At 36.7% G+C, this 16,054-nt stretch overlaps 1 protein-coding gene across 1 annotated transcript in view; it reads right to left on the bottom strand.

Moving 5' to 3' along the window:
• Positions 1 to 16,054, bottom strand: part of PKHD1L1 (polycystic kidney and hepatic disease 1 (autosomal recessive)-like 1) — a 168,118-nt gene that overhangs the window by 8,119 nt on the left and 143,945 nt on the right. Inside the window, exons 68-75 of the mRNA XM_011968382.1 lie at positions 14,785 to 15,017; positions 14,419 to 14,586; positions 11,830 to 11,987; positions 9,236 to 9,371; positions 6,038 to 6,382; positions 2,218 to 2,369; positions 1,665 to 1,811; positions 1,171 to 1,324 (exon numbers count right to left, since the gene is read on the bottom strand). Coding sequence (XP_011823772.1) covers positions 1,171 to 1,324; positions 1,665 to 1,811; positions 2,218 to 2,369; positions 6,038 to 6,382; positions 9,236 to 9,371; positions 11,830 to 11,987; positions 14,419 to 14,586; positions 14,785 to 15,017 — 1,493 coding nt within the window. The remainder of the gene's footprint in view (positions 1 to 1,170; positions 1,325 to 1,664; positions 1,812 to 2,217; positions 2,370 to 6,037; positions 6,383 to 9,235; positions 9,372 to 11,829; positions 11,988 to 14,418; positions 14,587 to 14,784; positions 15,018 to 16,054) is intronic.

A 16,054-nucleotide genomic window follows, 5' to 3' on the forward strand; every position in this document is an offset into this window, starting at 1 on the left:
GCAACCTAAAGAATGGTAGAAAATTTTTGCAATCTACTCATCTGACGAAGGGCTAATATCCAGAACCTACAAAGAACTCAAACAAATTTACAAGAAAAAAACAACCCCATCAAAAGCTCTGCTCTTAACCAGAAAGCAGTGGGATACAAGGTACTTGTCTAGGAGCACACCATTGAACTAATTGTCATTTAATTATTAGCAAACATTAGGCTGAGATATTGCTGCCCAGTAGGAAGACTGAACATATCTGGTGTAGGGCACTAACAAATCATGGAGAAACAAAAATTCAGGGCAAAAAGTGGGGCGGGGGTGCCACTACATAGCCTTTTCAGAAGTTAAGGCCCCTGACTGTCTTAAATGGGTCCTGGGTTGGGAGAAATAGAACAATGGAGGCCTTTCTCAAATGTAAGCAGTTTATCCATTTCATTCTTTTAGATACTCTACATTCTATCACCAAGAGAGATCTGTTTGGGGATATATCATTTGGGCCCTGGTAGAATGGTTTTTACTAGTCAGAGTTGTGTCATCAACCTGTATGAAGATAGTATAAAAAACGTTAATTGTGGCAGTCATGGCTGTATTTCCTGCACCGATGTTCAAGATATTACTTAATAGAAATTAATTATGCACACTTTCTGAAAAATCACAGGGGACATTTGTTCTGTTCTCAGAGAATATTATAATTCTCCACAGCAACTGGTCTGTTTATTTGATGGGTACTGTAAATTATGATAATGCTCATTTTCTCTTTTGCTTTGGCTTTAAGACCACAGCCAACTTTCTAGCCCAACTCTGAACTCCTCCTTTAAGACATTAAAGTTATATGAGCCTACCTTATCCTTTCTTTTATTGAATTTGAAAATCCATATGTTAATTTTTCTTACTGTAAATGTAATACATCTTTAGTGAGCAAATTTAGAAAAGTATACAAATGGATAAATCATGATATAATTTTGATTTCCTTAATTTTTTATTTTAATTTCTATTTTTTTCACATATTAAATCTACTCTTAAGCTAGACTAAATATTTTCTGAAACAAGGCAAAATATAGCATTCTGATATCTATAGTTTATTCACCAGAGTGTTACCGAATGTTTTGTTCATTAAAAGACCATTATAATTGTCTCTGCTTAGGTTATATATGTGAGGATCCAAACTAGTGTACCCACCTGTTCTAAGGGGAGTAAGGTCTGTGTAGTTGGCCCAACAGCTGCTAAACGGAATTGTTGTATTTCCACTAAGGCCATTGACTTGGTTATTATTGTGGTCCTTGAGTATGGCCCTCAAAGTTAGTGCAGTAATTCCAACTGATACACAGTTACCCTAAAAAAAAAAAAAGTAGAGAATTATAACAATTGTTCTGTTTCCATGCTTTTAAAAATATATGCAAAACTTTATTTTCAAAAATGCCTCTTTATAAATTGAAAAGCTGCAGAAGCTCCTTGTTGCACACACAGAGTTCATAAATCTGAGCAGCAGAAGTTCATTTAACATCAACATTTTTAAGACAGTACAAGATGGCACCCTTGGATATTAGTCCAGCTTCTAAAGGGGCTGGGCGATCCTCAGGCTGCCAGCACACCAGGATGAGTGAAACTGGCTCATCCTTCAGAATTTGTAGCTTAATTCCTTCACTTAAGTAAAATTTTGAGTTATGACTTACGTCAGAATCTGTTGCCTTTACCGAAGGCTGCTGAGGAAATGGCTGTCCCGGCTGTGCTGCCACCGGCTGAGTGATCACTAAGAGTGAGGACACGAAGGCCACATGATGAACAGGAAACGCAGACCTTTCAACTGGCTGGGCAGTTACCTGTGAATGCACAAGGGATGAATTGGTTTCTAGGTGATAAACTATACTCAGCAGCAAACTCATTTTAGCCAGGCTGAGTGTAATATATTCATTATTTATTTTAAAATATGCTCATTATGTAAAATTAATATAATTACAATATTTCCTCCATTAAATTTATGAAGCATTGTTATAAATATGCAAAGCAAAGCAAATTTGGAACCAATACACAACTTTTGGAAGATATGCTCCTTTGTTCAAACAACTTTATTATCATTTTAGCGAGCCTATGAAAAGTCAACAATAAATAAGAAACACATGCCTTCTAAATTATTGTTTTGAAATAGAAACAGACAGTTAAAATAAGAAATAAGTAATGATATTTTAAGTCCTGAAAAATGCATTTTTTCTAGTTGCATTTTCTTACCTTAATCCAGCCAGAGTCACTTGGTCTGGGGAGGGGATTAGTAATAGTCATGGATGAAATGTTAAATCCAAGGATACTACTGATTTTTCCTGAAATTACAGCTTGTCCAAGAGAACCAGCAATTTCCTGGAGTTCAGATAATTGCATCTGACCTGTAGGGAAACAGTATGGTGACATTTGGATTATAAAAGCATAGAACTGTGAAAACACGTGAGAGTTTTTCACTTTAGCTTTCTTTGCATTGCTCCATTGCATTATAGAATTCCAAGGCTTTCTGATCTTCCCTGAGCAAAACACAACAGTCATATTAATGAGGGGAGGAAAAGGAAGAGCTCAGGAGAATATACTTTAAGTTGGAATTAAAGGAAAAACAAAGGTAGATAAAACAGATACAAGAAAAACGAATGAAAACATAGTGGGAGAATATATGTCTCTTAATTTAATACTTTCTCATACCAATCTTTCTTTACCAATGAAGCATTATCATGCATTTCTATTATCATATGTCATTTTAAAAGATAAAGTGTTAATTTTGGAATGGAAGGATTGTTAGAATCTATCATATTATGTGTATGTATTCATATATTAGTTGCTAAAGTTATTAAATTACTAACCAATTGTTACTGGCTTTGGACATTTGACAATTCTCAGTTACTTTTAACACTACATATAGTTTCTGTTCCCCTTTTCTAGCATGGCAGGTCTAGGGTTTCCTCTTAAACCTTCTGCCCCCATAGTGCTCCTTACCTTATAAAGTGGTACCGTCATGCACCATATTCCTTTTTTCAGAAGCCTGGTAGTTTTGCTTAATCCCTGCTCCTTCACCTCTCCACTACACCACATCTAATCCATTACCAATTTCTAAATCTCTCTGTCCCTGCTGTTAAAGTCCTAATTAAAGCCACATCAGCAGGGTTACTAAAACCACCTTTAATCTGACTCTCTGGAGTCAGACTGATCTTTTAAGAAACAACTGTAAAACAGGATAACGTTTTGGTGTATTGCAGGCCTTGCTAACCCCTTGTTCCTAGGTATCCTGTACCTTCTATATCCAGAGTCACGCCTCGAGGAATCAAATCACTGAGTTTCTTCCGTTAAAGTTAAGCCATAAAGCTTAGAGTACTCAGGAAGAAGGAGGTAACATCTTGGGCCAGCAGGTCTGACATGACACTATGAACCCCACAGTCCTAAGCCATTTCATTCTTTGTCAGTTTAAAAGGACTCTTTTGGATGATGCAGACTCTTTTGGAAAAAGGCTCAGTCTTTCAGATTCCTCCCTCTCCTCATACTCCCTCCAGAAACAGCCTTCTCCAAGGGGGCCTCCCAAGTCTGAGGGCTTGTGTATCTGGCTGTAGCAGTACAGAACTGCTTCAGGTCCATGCACTACTACTACTACTTTGTCTTCACTGGTTTTTGGCATGGAATGGCAGGTCTGATCCGGTCTGCACTGTTAACAGGTTCTCGCTGACCATTTGACATGTGAGGGCATTCATTTCTGCTGATTGCCATCTAGAAACCAAAGACCTTAACTTGAAGGCCTCTTATTCCTGACTCTAGAATTCTGTCTGCTCATAAGTGCCTTTAATACATAGGTAACCCCTTTCTAGGACATCTGGGAATTTCTGGATATCCTGATACTATATAAAAGCTATAAGAAGCCAGGAGTACAATTACATGAACATCTTTCTTGCCATTTCTCAACATTTTGTTGTGATTCACCACGTTGTAGGGTTCTCCTTGAGACTTGAAACACTATCCCAGTCTACGTCTGGAAAGCATGCCATTAGCTTGTCCCTCCCACCATCCCTATCTTCTACATTCTTCAATGGTCTTATACCTGTCTGGATACATCTAACAAGCTAAAACAGATTTAAGGGTACAGACGTAGTAGGGATTGTATGTGGGGAAATGTATGTCACATGTAAGAAATAAATCCCAGTTTCTTTGGATATCTAGTGGCTAGTATGATAAATTTTGGACCTCACAATACGTAAGGGCTCACCAGGGATTTCTAAGAGTAGGTGAGTAATCTGTATATGTGCCATCGACCCTCTACAACTCCTAAAGTAACAGGCAAAGTCCTGCTGAGTCCAAATCCTGAGCCTGTAAGTCCAAGTGAATACAGAACTGACGAAGGAAAGTTAACTATGACTCTGGGCAGAGAACATTGTGGGAGATCTGGTTGCAACACAAGCCTATGCTTCCTACGCTCTTCTAACCAAGAGTTTATAAACACCTCCTTCCATGCAGGCAAGCCTTCCCACAAGCTTATCCCCCAATGGAAGAAACTTCCGCCTGCTTAGCTGGTAGAATTCCAGAGTGATAATATGGTAGGTGCATAGAGTCAATGCCTAGAAGCAAACCTCTTGGGAAAATCAGTGACGATCCCTAGTGGCATAAAATGAGAACTTCACCCAGTACCCAGGTTTACACAGAGCCTAGGAGTTTAATGATAAAGTGACTGAAGACAGGTAGATAGGGTAGATCCCAACCTTGTGGGGCTGCAGTTTATACACATCTGGAAGATCTCTTTAGGAAAAGGAATGCAGAAAAATCATACCTTTATAGCTTTCATAATAACATTCAATGATTTGACCACATTATGAGGACCTCTCCTAAGGTATTGAAAGTGAAAGCCCCTCCCAGGACTTGTATCAGTAAGGGGACTTGAAGCGTAAGCTTCATAAGCTGGATGGTAGATCTTCCTCTGACAGATACCTGCATCCCCTATTCTTGGGGAGGGGTACACCTAGGTCAGAGTACTTGTGCTTGACCACTGAAGACAAAGGCATGGCTGCAGGTTAGCAGTGGGGGATGTTATTGCATGCCAGAAGACCAGGAAAGTTCAGTAGTACCTCAAGAGATGCATATGTAGAGCAGAGAAGTTGACCCACTCTGTAGCAGAGGCTGTGAAGACAAGATGATAACACGAGGATGGAGGCCAGGACAGCCCCTTGGTATTCAGACCCCAACTTGAAAGGAGCAGATGGATAGAGAAAATTTGGAGAGCTGAGCATTTACCCAAGTGCCCAAACTGAGTAACCCTAAGGAAATGATTTAAGCCAGCAGAGATTTCTCTGATGGGACAGTTGAGCTTATTTTTTATCTCTGATAAAAACTAGAAAGTGAGGGACACAAAGAGGGGATGATGGCTCATGAGGATGATTTGCTCAGTCACAGGAAATAAAGACAGATTATGTACTTGCACATCTGCCCTTGTTAGGGTGAACCTGTGACTTTACCATGGACATCTAACTCACAGCTCCACTGCTCAGAATATCCAAGAATATCTACTCTTTTTCTTAAGAAAACATCCACAGTCCTTCCTTTGACTTCCAAAGCTCTCCACGTCTAGCACCTGTCTAGCCCTCGGCTACACCTCCAGCAGCTTGTCCTTCCTGGCTCCTTCCACTCCAGACCAATTGGACCTGTTTCCTCTTTTCAAATGCACCAAACTCTCACCAACAGTTTCCATAGCCTGAACACTCTTTTTCCTCTGTCTTTTCATTGACTATCTTCGTCCTTAATCTCTCATCTATAAGGTCACTTGCTTAAGTAGGTCTTCCCAGATCTTTTTATATTAGATCAAATTCTTTTGTTGAATTTATTAATCATCACAATAACAAAACAGAGATTCAAATTCCTTCCAATTCTAAGAGTTTGGTAGTACAGGAAAAAGGGTCTCTAGGCACGTAGGAGGGTTCAGGATGTGGGGTTGATGGGACTTCCTGAGGCCTGGCTCGCCAGGCCCTGATCAGATTATTTATGGATGTGGATTTGGTAATTGCATTCCTCCATCTCAAACAACTGTTATTCATACCTGTGGTGCCATTGCTTAAGAACTGAATAGGAGGGTCTCCAATCTCTATTTCAATTATGAATCCCATGGATCTCTTCCTTCTCAGACTCTTCCCTCTTATCATTTTGCTGATACGGATTTTGTCACTTGGTATCTTTAGGAACAAGGCAAGATTTCTAACCAGATTGTGAGAGGTATAAAAGTCATCTTCTGTTGCAGCAGGTAATTGGAAAGAAACAAATATCACTGTGGCAGTGTGAATTTCAACAGGTATAGTTCCTTTAACCAAAAGATAAAGCAGCTGGTAGGTTCTATCAAAGTAGTTTTCACCAAGGACAGTGGAATCCAGGTTAGGAAGAAATTGGTCTATGAAGGAAAAAAGCCAGAACAGCACAGCTAAGTATTATATATTATCACAATCAACATGCATTACTTAATGTTTATTTGGATTTAGAAAATCCCCCCAAAATTCAACTTTATCATTCTTTCACAAGAAAGCATGCCTTTTAAAAACAAAAACACTTATAGAACTGACTTGTGAAATTACAGCCACTCCTTTAAAAAATACCACAAATAATCATTACACATTGTTTGTTTTAAAAAATAATTAGCTATATAGACACAGTATAAATGAGAAACAAATTGAGTTATGATCCCAGGAGCCTATACTGTACTTGAAACACTATTCACATGCTCATGATTTTAAAGACTTGACTGAAGGCATTTGGTAATTTAAAAATATAAATTTAACTTTACTAGTTATCTAATTTATGCAGTGCTATATGCCAGCTCTTAAAAGAGCATTTACAATTCAGTGTTTCTATTTTAACTAAGGACAAAACTGTGTAATATAAATGAAGTATATGTTAAAACATCTCAGAAGAACCTTATACCAACTAAACAGACTTACATTTCAGCCTGAAAAAGTTTGGTGAATGCAAAACAAACTCTGCTAGGGAACTGAATTTTACAAAAGTGATTGAGATCATTATAATGAATGAATAAATATGTATTATTTTATGGCAGAGTATCAACAATGTCTAAGAGCTAATAAACCCACTAACACATGTTGAGCCCAGACAAACACTGAATTGTGTAATAGTGGTGGTATGAGATATGTAGCTTCTTACATTTCATTGTGAGGCTTACTGGGAAAAAGAAATTAAAATTTTAGGAAGAAGAAGGAATTTCACAGTAATGAAAGAAGCAGAGACAAAGATAATAAAACATTTGGGTAACCCCCAAAGTATGTATAGGTTCATAACACAAGGATATTATTTTGCATTCCAAGTGCCAAAGCAAAACGCTCACTTAAAAGCAATGCTGTTTCAGAAAAACACCACTACCACTACCATAAAACACACATTTATCTGTAAGAGGGCAGTGGTGGAATTGTTTTCCAGCTCTTCAGCACCTACATTATCAATTCTTTACATTATATTCTGTCTATGGAGAACAAAATAATATCCCTGTGTTATGGATCTATACATATTTTGGGGTTTTGGAAATGTTTTATTAATTTATGTCTCTGCTTTTTTCATTACTGTGAAATTCCATCCTCTTTCTAAAATTTTAATTTCTTTTTCCTAATAAGCCTCACAATGAAATGTGGTAAGAAGCTAAATGTTTTATTCCACTATTAATTATACAATTCAGCATTTGTCTGGGCTCAATATATGTTAGTGGAACTCTCTGCCTAAGAAGATAGTTCCTATTTTCCTGACTGAATGATATTGCGCTTGGTACCATATGTGTTATTTGAAAAGAGTGAAAATTTTATTAAAATTAAGCTATAAATGCCATTTCATTCATGACACAACTATTTATATATAAAAAGTAGTAATGCTGACTCTCTTAATTTAAAAGAAGGCAATATAGCATAATGGTTAAGTGCATGGGTTTTAGAGCTAGACTGTTTTTGAGTCCTTGTTGTGCACCATACTAGCTTAAGACTGCTATGGACTGAATTGTGCTCCCATATTTCACATGTTGAAGCCCCAGCCTTCAAGGTGATAATATTTGGAGATGAGAGCCTTTGGGAGGAAAGCGGGTTTAGATGAGATTGTGAAGGGGGAGACCTCATGATGGAATTAGTGCCCTTCTAAAAGGAGACACCAAAGAGCTTGCTCGCATCACAGTCTCTCAGTCATGTCAGGACACAGCAAGAAAGTGGCCATCTGCAAGCCAAGCAAAGAGCCCTCAGCAGAACATGACCATCATGGCACCCTGATCTCAGACTTTCAGACATCCAGAGAAAATAAATTTCTGTCGTTTGAGCCACTCAATCTGTGGTATTTTGTTATGGCAGACTGAACTAAGACTACTGTCTTGGCAAATTACTTCCTGTGTCTCAATTAGCCATCTGTGCCTACCTCAAAGAGTTACTATGATGTAGTAACAATGAGTTAGGCATAAAGCATGTAGAGCTGTGCCTGAAATATATTAATGTCTCTGGAAACATTAGCAATTCATGTTATTAATAGGAATATGACTTCTTCTATAAAAGCAAACAGATTACCCATTCATATTTTCAAGTCTAGCTCATATTATGATCTACCACACACATCTATATAATGGTTAGCTAAGATTATGGATCACATCAAAAGATGAGGATGAATAGCCCATGTGGAATGGAATGTATGCTATTGGCCTCATTAGAATCCTGTTTAACAAAAAGACTTACATAAGCAGATATAAATCCTGGTTTTACAAATATTGGTCAATGAATAAGTTTAGCCTCTTCCATATGTTTCATTTAACGAAAGTTTATTTTATCATATTTACTTCAAAACCTTTAGTTGATGTTATATTAGCTTTCTTGGCAATAATTCTTATGACTGCCAATTAATTTAGGCTCTAACCTCTATGAAATAGAAGTAAAGCCAAGATAAGGTGAAAATTTTAAGCAAAATCTCTTCTGAACATAGGAAGGACTGAATTCAATGTATGCGAAATGAAAACATTCTTAGGAAGCAAAAGAATGCCCATGATAAAAACTCATACCTGCATGTGCACAGATAAATAAGTTTCATTAGGAGTGATCTTTCAAGACACTCATGTTACAAATGAACACATCGTAGTATTTGGTGGACTGTGGCTAAAAACTTGTTTTCTTCTGCATTATCAATAGATAAAGAATTAAAAACACTAATAATCAGACATTTAAAATGTTACAAATAAGTACATATTCCATATGTACTGTATTTTTTGAGAAAATACCTTTGTACAGATGGTTATTAGGTTCACAGTGTTTCTGCTGGGCATTCCATATTGTATTTTTTGGACAGACCAATGAGTTGTTCACATAGACATCCAAACGTTGAAGTGTGGAAAAGAAAATTCCTACTACAACAGCCTATTAAAGAAAAAAAAGTTTTGTCTTAAGAAAGCAATAAAACAGAATATTTGTAATTTAGCACTTAAATCATGCTTCAATATTGTATACTTTCTGCAAACTATTAGAAGTAAGTTTTGGCCGGGCGCAGTGGCTCCCAGCACTTTGGGAGGCCGAGGTGCGCGGATCACAAAGTCAGGAGATTGAGACCATCCTGGCTAACACGGTGAAACCCCGTCTCTACTAAAAATACAAAAAATTAGCCGGGTGAGGTGGCGGGCGCCTGTAGTCCCAGCTACTCCGGAGGCTGAGGCGGGAGAATGGCGTGAACCCGGGAGGCAGAGCTTGCAGTGAGCCGAGATCGCGCCACTGCACTCCAGCCTGGGTGACAGAGCGAGACTCCGTCTGAAAAAACAAAACAAAACAAACAAAAACCTAACTTTTATGGATTTGGGATAAGTGATGAACTAAAATTTTAAAATGGGCTTACATTCAACCTTTCATACAGATAGTACAACTTAACCCTTAATTGACCATTCTCAATAGAAAAGTACAAAAAGATAAATTATTAGATGACTATCTCTAAGTTTAAAAAAAGGGTCATTTAAAAGACAACAAAGGACAATACAGACTTTCAATATCAGGAGCAGGGAAAGGGGGACTTAGCTGTACTCTGTATAATGCAGCCACACAAAATTAGGTACTTCATGTTGGAAAAAAAAATGCTCATCTCTGAGAAAAATTTGGTAGAAAGACCAATAAATGTCAAAATAACTATCCTCTCTGATTCAATTTTATTCATCTTTCATGTTTATATTGCTTACATTTCATGCTATCAGCTATGATCATAAAGAGACTGGCTTTTCCAAGAGCAGGGAAGGATTAATATGGATTTTAATAAGCTATACATAGTTCTGGAATCTTCTTTTGATATTGTCTTCAGAGGCTCAGAATATTAACAGTCACATTACTTTGTAGTCACCATTCTCATTTTTAGAGTTAAAATATTCTCTTCTGATTTTTTTAAAAAGAAAATTTTGAGTTCCTATTTCAGCCATGCGGTATTCTAAGTGCTGGCAAGAGCCACTGGCTTCTTTGAGCTTATATTCAAGAGTGATGAGAGACAAAAAATAGAAGTAATAAAAGGTAAAGTAGGAAACATGGTAGATAGTGATGAATCCTGTGGAGAAAAGAAAAATGTAAATCAGGGTGCGTGTAACTTGGGAGAGCCAAGGAAGAAGGCATGATCTTGGAGGCCTATTGAGAAAGTGGAATCTGAGGCGACAGGAACTTTAGCCGCTTAAGGTAGAGTGTTTTAGGCTAACGCAACATGAGAAACATAGGCCTAGGGGATAGCATGTTTGGTGTCCCTAGGAACAACAAGGAGCTCAGTGGGGCTGGAGGAGTAGAAGAAGCCAGAGAGCTCAGGGATGAGAGAGATTCCCATAGGGCCTCACAGGTCATGGTGAGGATTCTAACTCTTGGACAGAGACCAATAGGGAAATTGTTACAGGGTTTGAGGCATGGGAGAGACGTGATCTGACATATTTTCAAGGTATCTGGCTACTAAGTTGGGGACAGACTATAGAAGGGCAAAGGTGGAAGTAGAAAGAGGAATTGGGAGGCAATTACCATGATGCAGGAAAGGCTCAAACTGGATAGTAGCAGTGGAGGTGGTGAGAAGTGGACAGATTCTGGTATTTTGAAGACAGACTCAAAACAACTTGCAGATGGATTGGATGAGGAATGTGAGCAAAAGAGAGGAGTCAAGAGTGCTTCCAAGGTTTTATCTGGTGCGAAGGGATGGAACTGCTGTCTCCTGGGAAGGGGCAGGTGCCTCCTTCCCTTATTCCTTTCTCTGCTTCACCTTATCAGCATTCTTTCTTCACATTAAACACCCTGGGACTTTAAAGTCTCATATTCTTAGAAAAGAAAATCTGAATTATGACACTACTGGTTAAACTCATACTCTTTTCATACTAATTAAATATAAATTTAATGATCCTGTCCGAGTTCAGTTTCTAGCAAAGACTTGACATTATTGAAGATATTAAAAATAACATGCTGCAGTCTCTGAAGTAAATTCCAAAGGTGTGTTTCTGACATATATAAGTAATAGCAGCATTGGAGAATAAGTATATAATTCCAAGTGATCAGTTTTGAAGGTACATTATTTTTATGTAAAAATTTAGGTTTGCTTGTTAATCATGCAAATCATAGGCATCACTGTCATGCCTCATGTATGGAGCACCAAATCAAGTGCATATGGCAAGGGGATGATGGTGATGCTTAGTACTTGTACCTTCAGGCTAATGAAAACTGTCTAGACTAATAATAATTTCAGTGGTACCCTGATGCATTCTTGAAAATGGGCTGTAAGGCTGACAATGCTAGAACAAGGGAGGAGATACAAGTCTTAGCAGATAGAAATAACATGCAAATAATCAACAGCAATTACCCTTAAGACATCTTGCCCTACCTTATTATGGTCAACATTAAGCAACATCAGTCGAAGATTCTGAGGACTGGTGCCCGTGAAGTAAACTTCATAAGATGTGTTCAGAGCCACAATGCTGTGAAACAGGGACAGCCTTCTCTGGCATGCATATCCAGCACACCAGCCATGATCCTGTGGGCCTAAATCCATGCAAAATGAAAGTGCATATTCCTATATAATGCATTTTATTAGTATAAAATCTGAAGAGTAATTGTATTTAAAATAAATTGCCACGGTCAAGTTCAAATGCAAGTTCAGCATTTATACCTATTACCCATCCACCGTTACCCAGCCAGCTAAGCTATTTCTCAAACCTTGGCTTAAAAAGGAAGGCAGAGAAGAAACTTCTTCCTATCACCCTTACTTTTACACTGCCCAGGGTAAGAAGGGTGTATTGAACACTGCCCAGGGTAATAAGAATTTGTATTGGAAAGTCACTGAGAGAAATAGAAGATTTGCATATATCTCTACTTTAATGACAATATTCAAGCCTAGGCCACATGGTGAGGAAGAAAATGCTTGATCCTTTCTCCTCCCTACCAAATAAAAGCTTGAGTGGGAATTGAACTTTCTCAGGCTCTTTGTTAGGAAATGTGCTATAACAGAGTTAGTTTGTTACCAATAGGCTCTGTACCTGGAAAACAGGGACGTCTGAATGCCTGAACCATTGATTCGTTAATTTGTTCTTTCACTCATGCACTTGTTTTTTAAAAACAGTTAATTTATAAATTCAGCAAACACATTCATCTAATCAAGTCATTAATCTTCCTCCATTTTAATTTTAATTTAAGAAATTTTTGTTGACAATTGTTACTACAGGTACCATTAGAGTGTTGACATCATTAGTTAACTGAAGCCACCTAAGAAATAACACTCTATCAAACCCTCTAGAAAGCCAAGAAATAGTGAATCCAAACATTTTCTGAGTAGGTTTAAAATGACTTTCATAACAAACTTCTGTATTTCACTTAGTTTTAAAGTGGCTGAGATTATACATATATAAAACATTGAGTGAAATATGGAATGAATTTTATTGATGTATTTATTCATTAGGTTTTCTTTATTTCCTAGCTTACTTGGAAGTATTATCAATATTTATAACTACACTTCAATCAAATTTTAAATCAATATAAACTTCTAAAGCTCCTGTAGAGCCTAAACTTTTCCTTAGCATACAAAATATAAATCCTACTTTTAAATATACTTTCTTTGTGAGTTTTGAAAACATAAAGAAATATCTATGTATAACATAAAAATTTAAAGTGGCAAAAGTCATATTTTTAAAATAAATAAAATTTAATATTAATATTCAAAAGGAAACTTGAGTGATTTTCTGTAACTTTTATCTTGGGGAATTTTTTTTCCCCATCTAGTATAGCACATCCCAAGCTTCAGTGATTCTTCTAACACCTTCATGATTTTTCTGCGCTGCTATCATATACATAAGACTTCTTTAAATTGATAGTCACTTTTTAAAATTTAAATTCGTATTGAAGAAATATGTCTTGTCATTATTGTAAATGGAAAACTTGTATTGCTTGCCAGAAAAGGGAAATGTAAAAATAAGACAGTGAAATCTTTTTCCACCATATAAAACAGAGCTATTTGGAAATATCTCTTCTATTACTCCATTATTCATTGACAGTTCTAAAGTTGTTCTCATGATCTCTGCTTCATAAAATCCGAAAAGCAGCATCTAAAATTGGGTTGACTGCAGGTCACAGAAACCAGGCATAGCACACATTGGGGTGGGAGAAGTGAGGAAAGCCCTAGAATCATGAAACTTTGGAATACTTCTGATTTAGTTCATTCTGTTCTTATAAACAAGTTTTTAAAGCATTCATATTTTATTGATTTTTAGAATATTTTAGTACATGTTGTGACACCACAAGGGCACAGAAATCTATCTAATCCAAACTATATACACTTTCAGCACATAAAAGATCCTAATCTAAGCCTGTTTAGGGACTAAGTTTTGAGTCCCTGGTGTCATTTCAAGAATATATGATGAATCCTTGTCTGTGTTTTCACTACCTTAAGAAATTCATCTTACTCATTCAAAAAACCTTGGTCTCCTGAGCATAGAGACCATTACCTTCCTTCTCTGCTACAGCCTCCTAAGACCAGAATGGAAGAAACCTGATGCTACAGCTTGACCAACTGGTCTTGACAATGAAAGGAATTAGAGATATACACTAGGCAAATTGTATTTTTTGGAGATACTTGGACCATTTTTTTCCTTCAAAATACTTATACCACTTTATCAATAAAGTATGAAGATCACTCCAGAAATAACTTTCCCCCTTCTTCTTGCTCTCCTCTCCATCCCTCTTCCCCTCCTTCTTCTTTTTATTTTAATGGCCAATTTTAAATAATTGTCCTCGCTTTCCTGGATGAGGTACTGCAAGATCAAGTCTCTTCCCTGCGCATTGCTCATTCTTACAAATGGAAGGCAAACAAGGCCTTATGTTTGCTGGTTGTGTGGGGTAAATAATTTATGAGATGGCTTCATGCATTTAATAACAAACAAATGTTTTGAGTAACCCTAGTTTATGCATATTGAATACCTACCATTAATGAGATCAACATAACCATTGCCCATTATAGCCACTGGGGAAAGTCTTCGAGTTTCTGTGTCAGGATCCAGACTTTCAATAACCATCATCGCATATTCCATCCCAAAGCACTGATAGCTCTGCCACTCTGGAACGTACTTACAGGTTGAATCTCTAATAATTCCTAGAAACATATTATATATATTTTAGCAATAATAAAGAATCTCTTTGTAAGAAAATCCTCGTAACATCTTTTTCTTGTTATGCCAGTTTAAGAAGCAGAAAATATAAGTTATTGGTTGAGTAGATAAGTCATTAAAAATAAAACATATATTTTGTTTCATGGGTTTAAGGCCTAACAACAGAATAAGATCCAACAAACCTTTATGAGGTGCTTTCTCTGTGACAGGAATTCTACTTCCATTTAAGAATGTGAGCATCGCCTTAGGAATTCTGTAGTCTCCAATTCCTACTTGGCTGTTTCCATCCCATTCATATTCTGCTTGAGGTATCACAGAACCAGCACTCCCCAGAAAGGAGCCATCTATGTCTCTAAGAAAAGATTTCTTCTTGGCATCACAAACCATGTCTATACAATCAGATGGATTGACTTTACTGTGGAGAAAAGTTGAATTATTCAGTTCATTGTTTCTAGAGAGCAATATGAATATACTTGAATATTTGCTAACAGGGTATCCGAAAAAATTAATGTATTAAATCTTATTTCAGAGAGGTTTCAAAGTGGGACCAAGTAGCCTATGTAATTAGCATTGGAATGAGGTCTGCTTTTCCATTGTGTTGATTTGGTCTATGATTATGAATTCATTAACATTTCAAAACAACAAATCATACCTGTGGGATATAAAAATCAGAATTCCACTTTTCTATTCTATATATTGTTGAATGATAGATTTCTTATTTGTGCATTGTTCACAATATACTAACATTTCTCCAGAGAGTAGGTGGATGATTACTGTTTTACAAGACATATAAAATCCCTGTGTTGGCAGGGAAGTCTTTATTATTATTTCCTTTCCTTCTTGTCTTTAAAAATTATGAAAGTATTGCTTACTATAAAATAATCTAAAGATTTATTAAAAGCTCAATCCCTATCACCTTCCCATCTAAGCTTTTAGGCTCATCACCAATTGCAGATTAGTATATATTCTTGTAGACCTTTGTTTATGGATATATGGATATATTTGGATTGTGTTTATTATGCTACATATTTTAGTAACCATTCTATAGATAACAATAAGAGGTAAGATAAACTCATCATGCAATTCAAACGTAGATGGTATTTTGCCTCATCTTGAGTTATCTGGAGTGTTGATTGATTGTTACCTGATTATAATCATAAAACAGCAGCTTAACGTGTAAGGTACTATACATTCAAATGGTATACATACAATATACTCATAGAATACCATGATATATACCATGGGCAGAGTTATAGTAACAGAATAATAGTGAACAGCTCAGATCTATTGAATAGTATCTAGAATAGCTCTCCCTTTTTGCTATGAGAAACACGTGAAGTTTTTAATACAAGTTATTCCTTACATAATATACAAGTTTTAGAGAAGGATTTTAATAAATATTTTTGTAGTTCATGTGTTCTTTGTATTCCAGTATGTGCAATGTGTTTTTGT

The sequence above is a fragment of the Mandrillus leucophaeus genome, unplaced genomic scaffold (assembly GCF_000951045.1).
Source record: "Mandrillus leucophaeus isolate KB7577 unplaced genomic scaffold, Mleu.le_1.0 Scaffold840, whole genome shotgun sequence".
Taxonomy (NCBI): Eukaryota; Metazoa; Chordata; class Mammalia; order Primates; family Cercopithecidae; genus Mandrillus; species Mandrillus leucophaeus.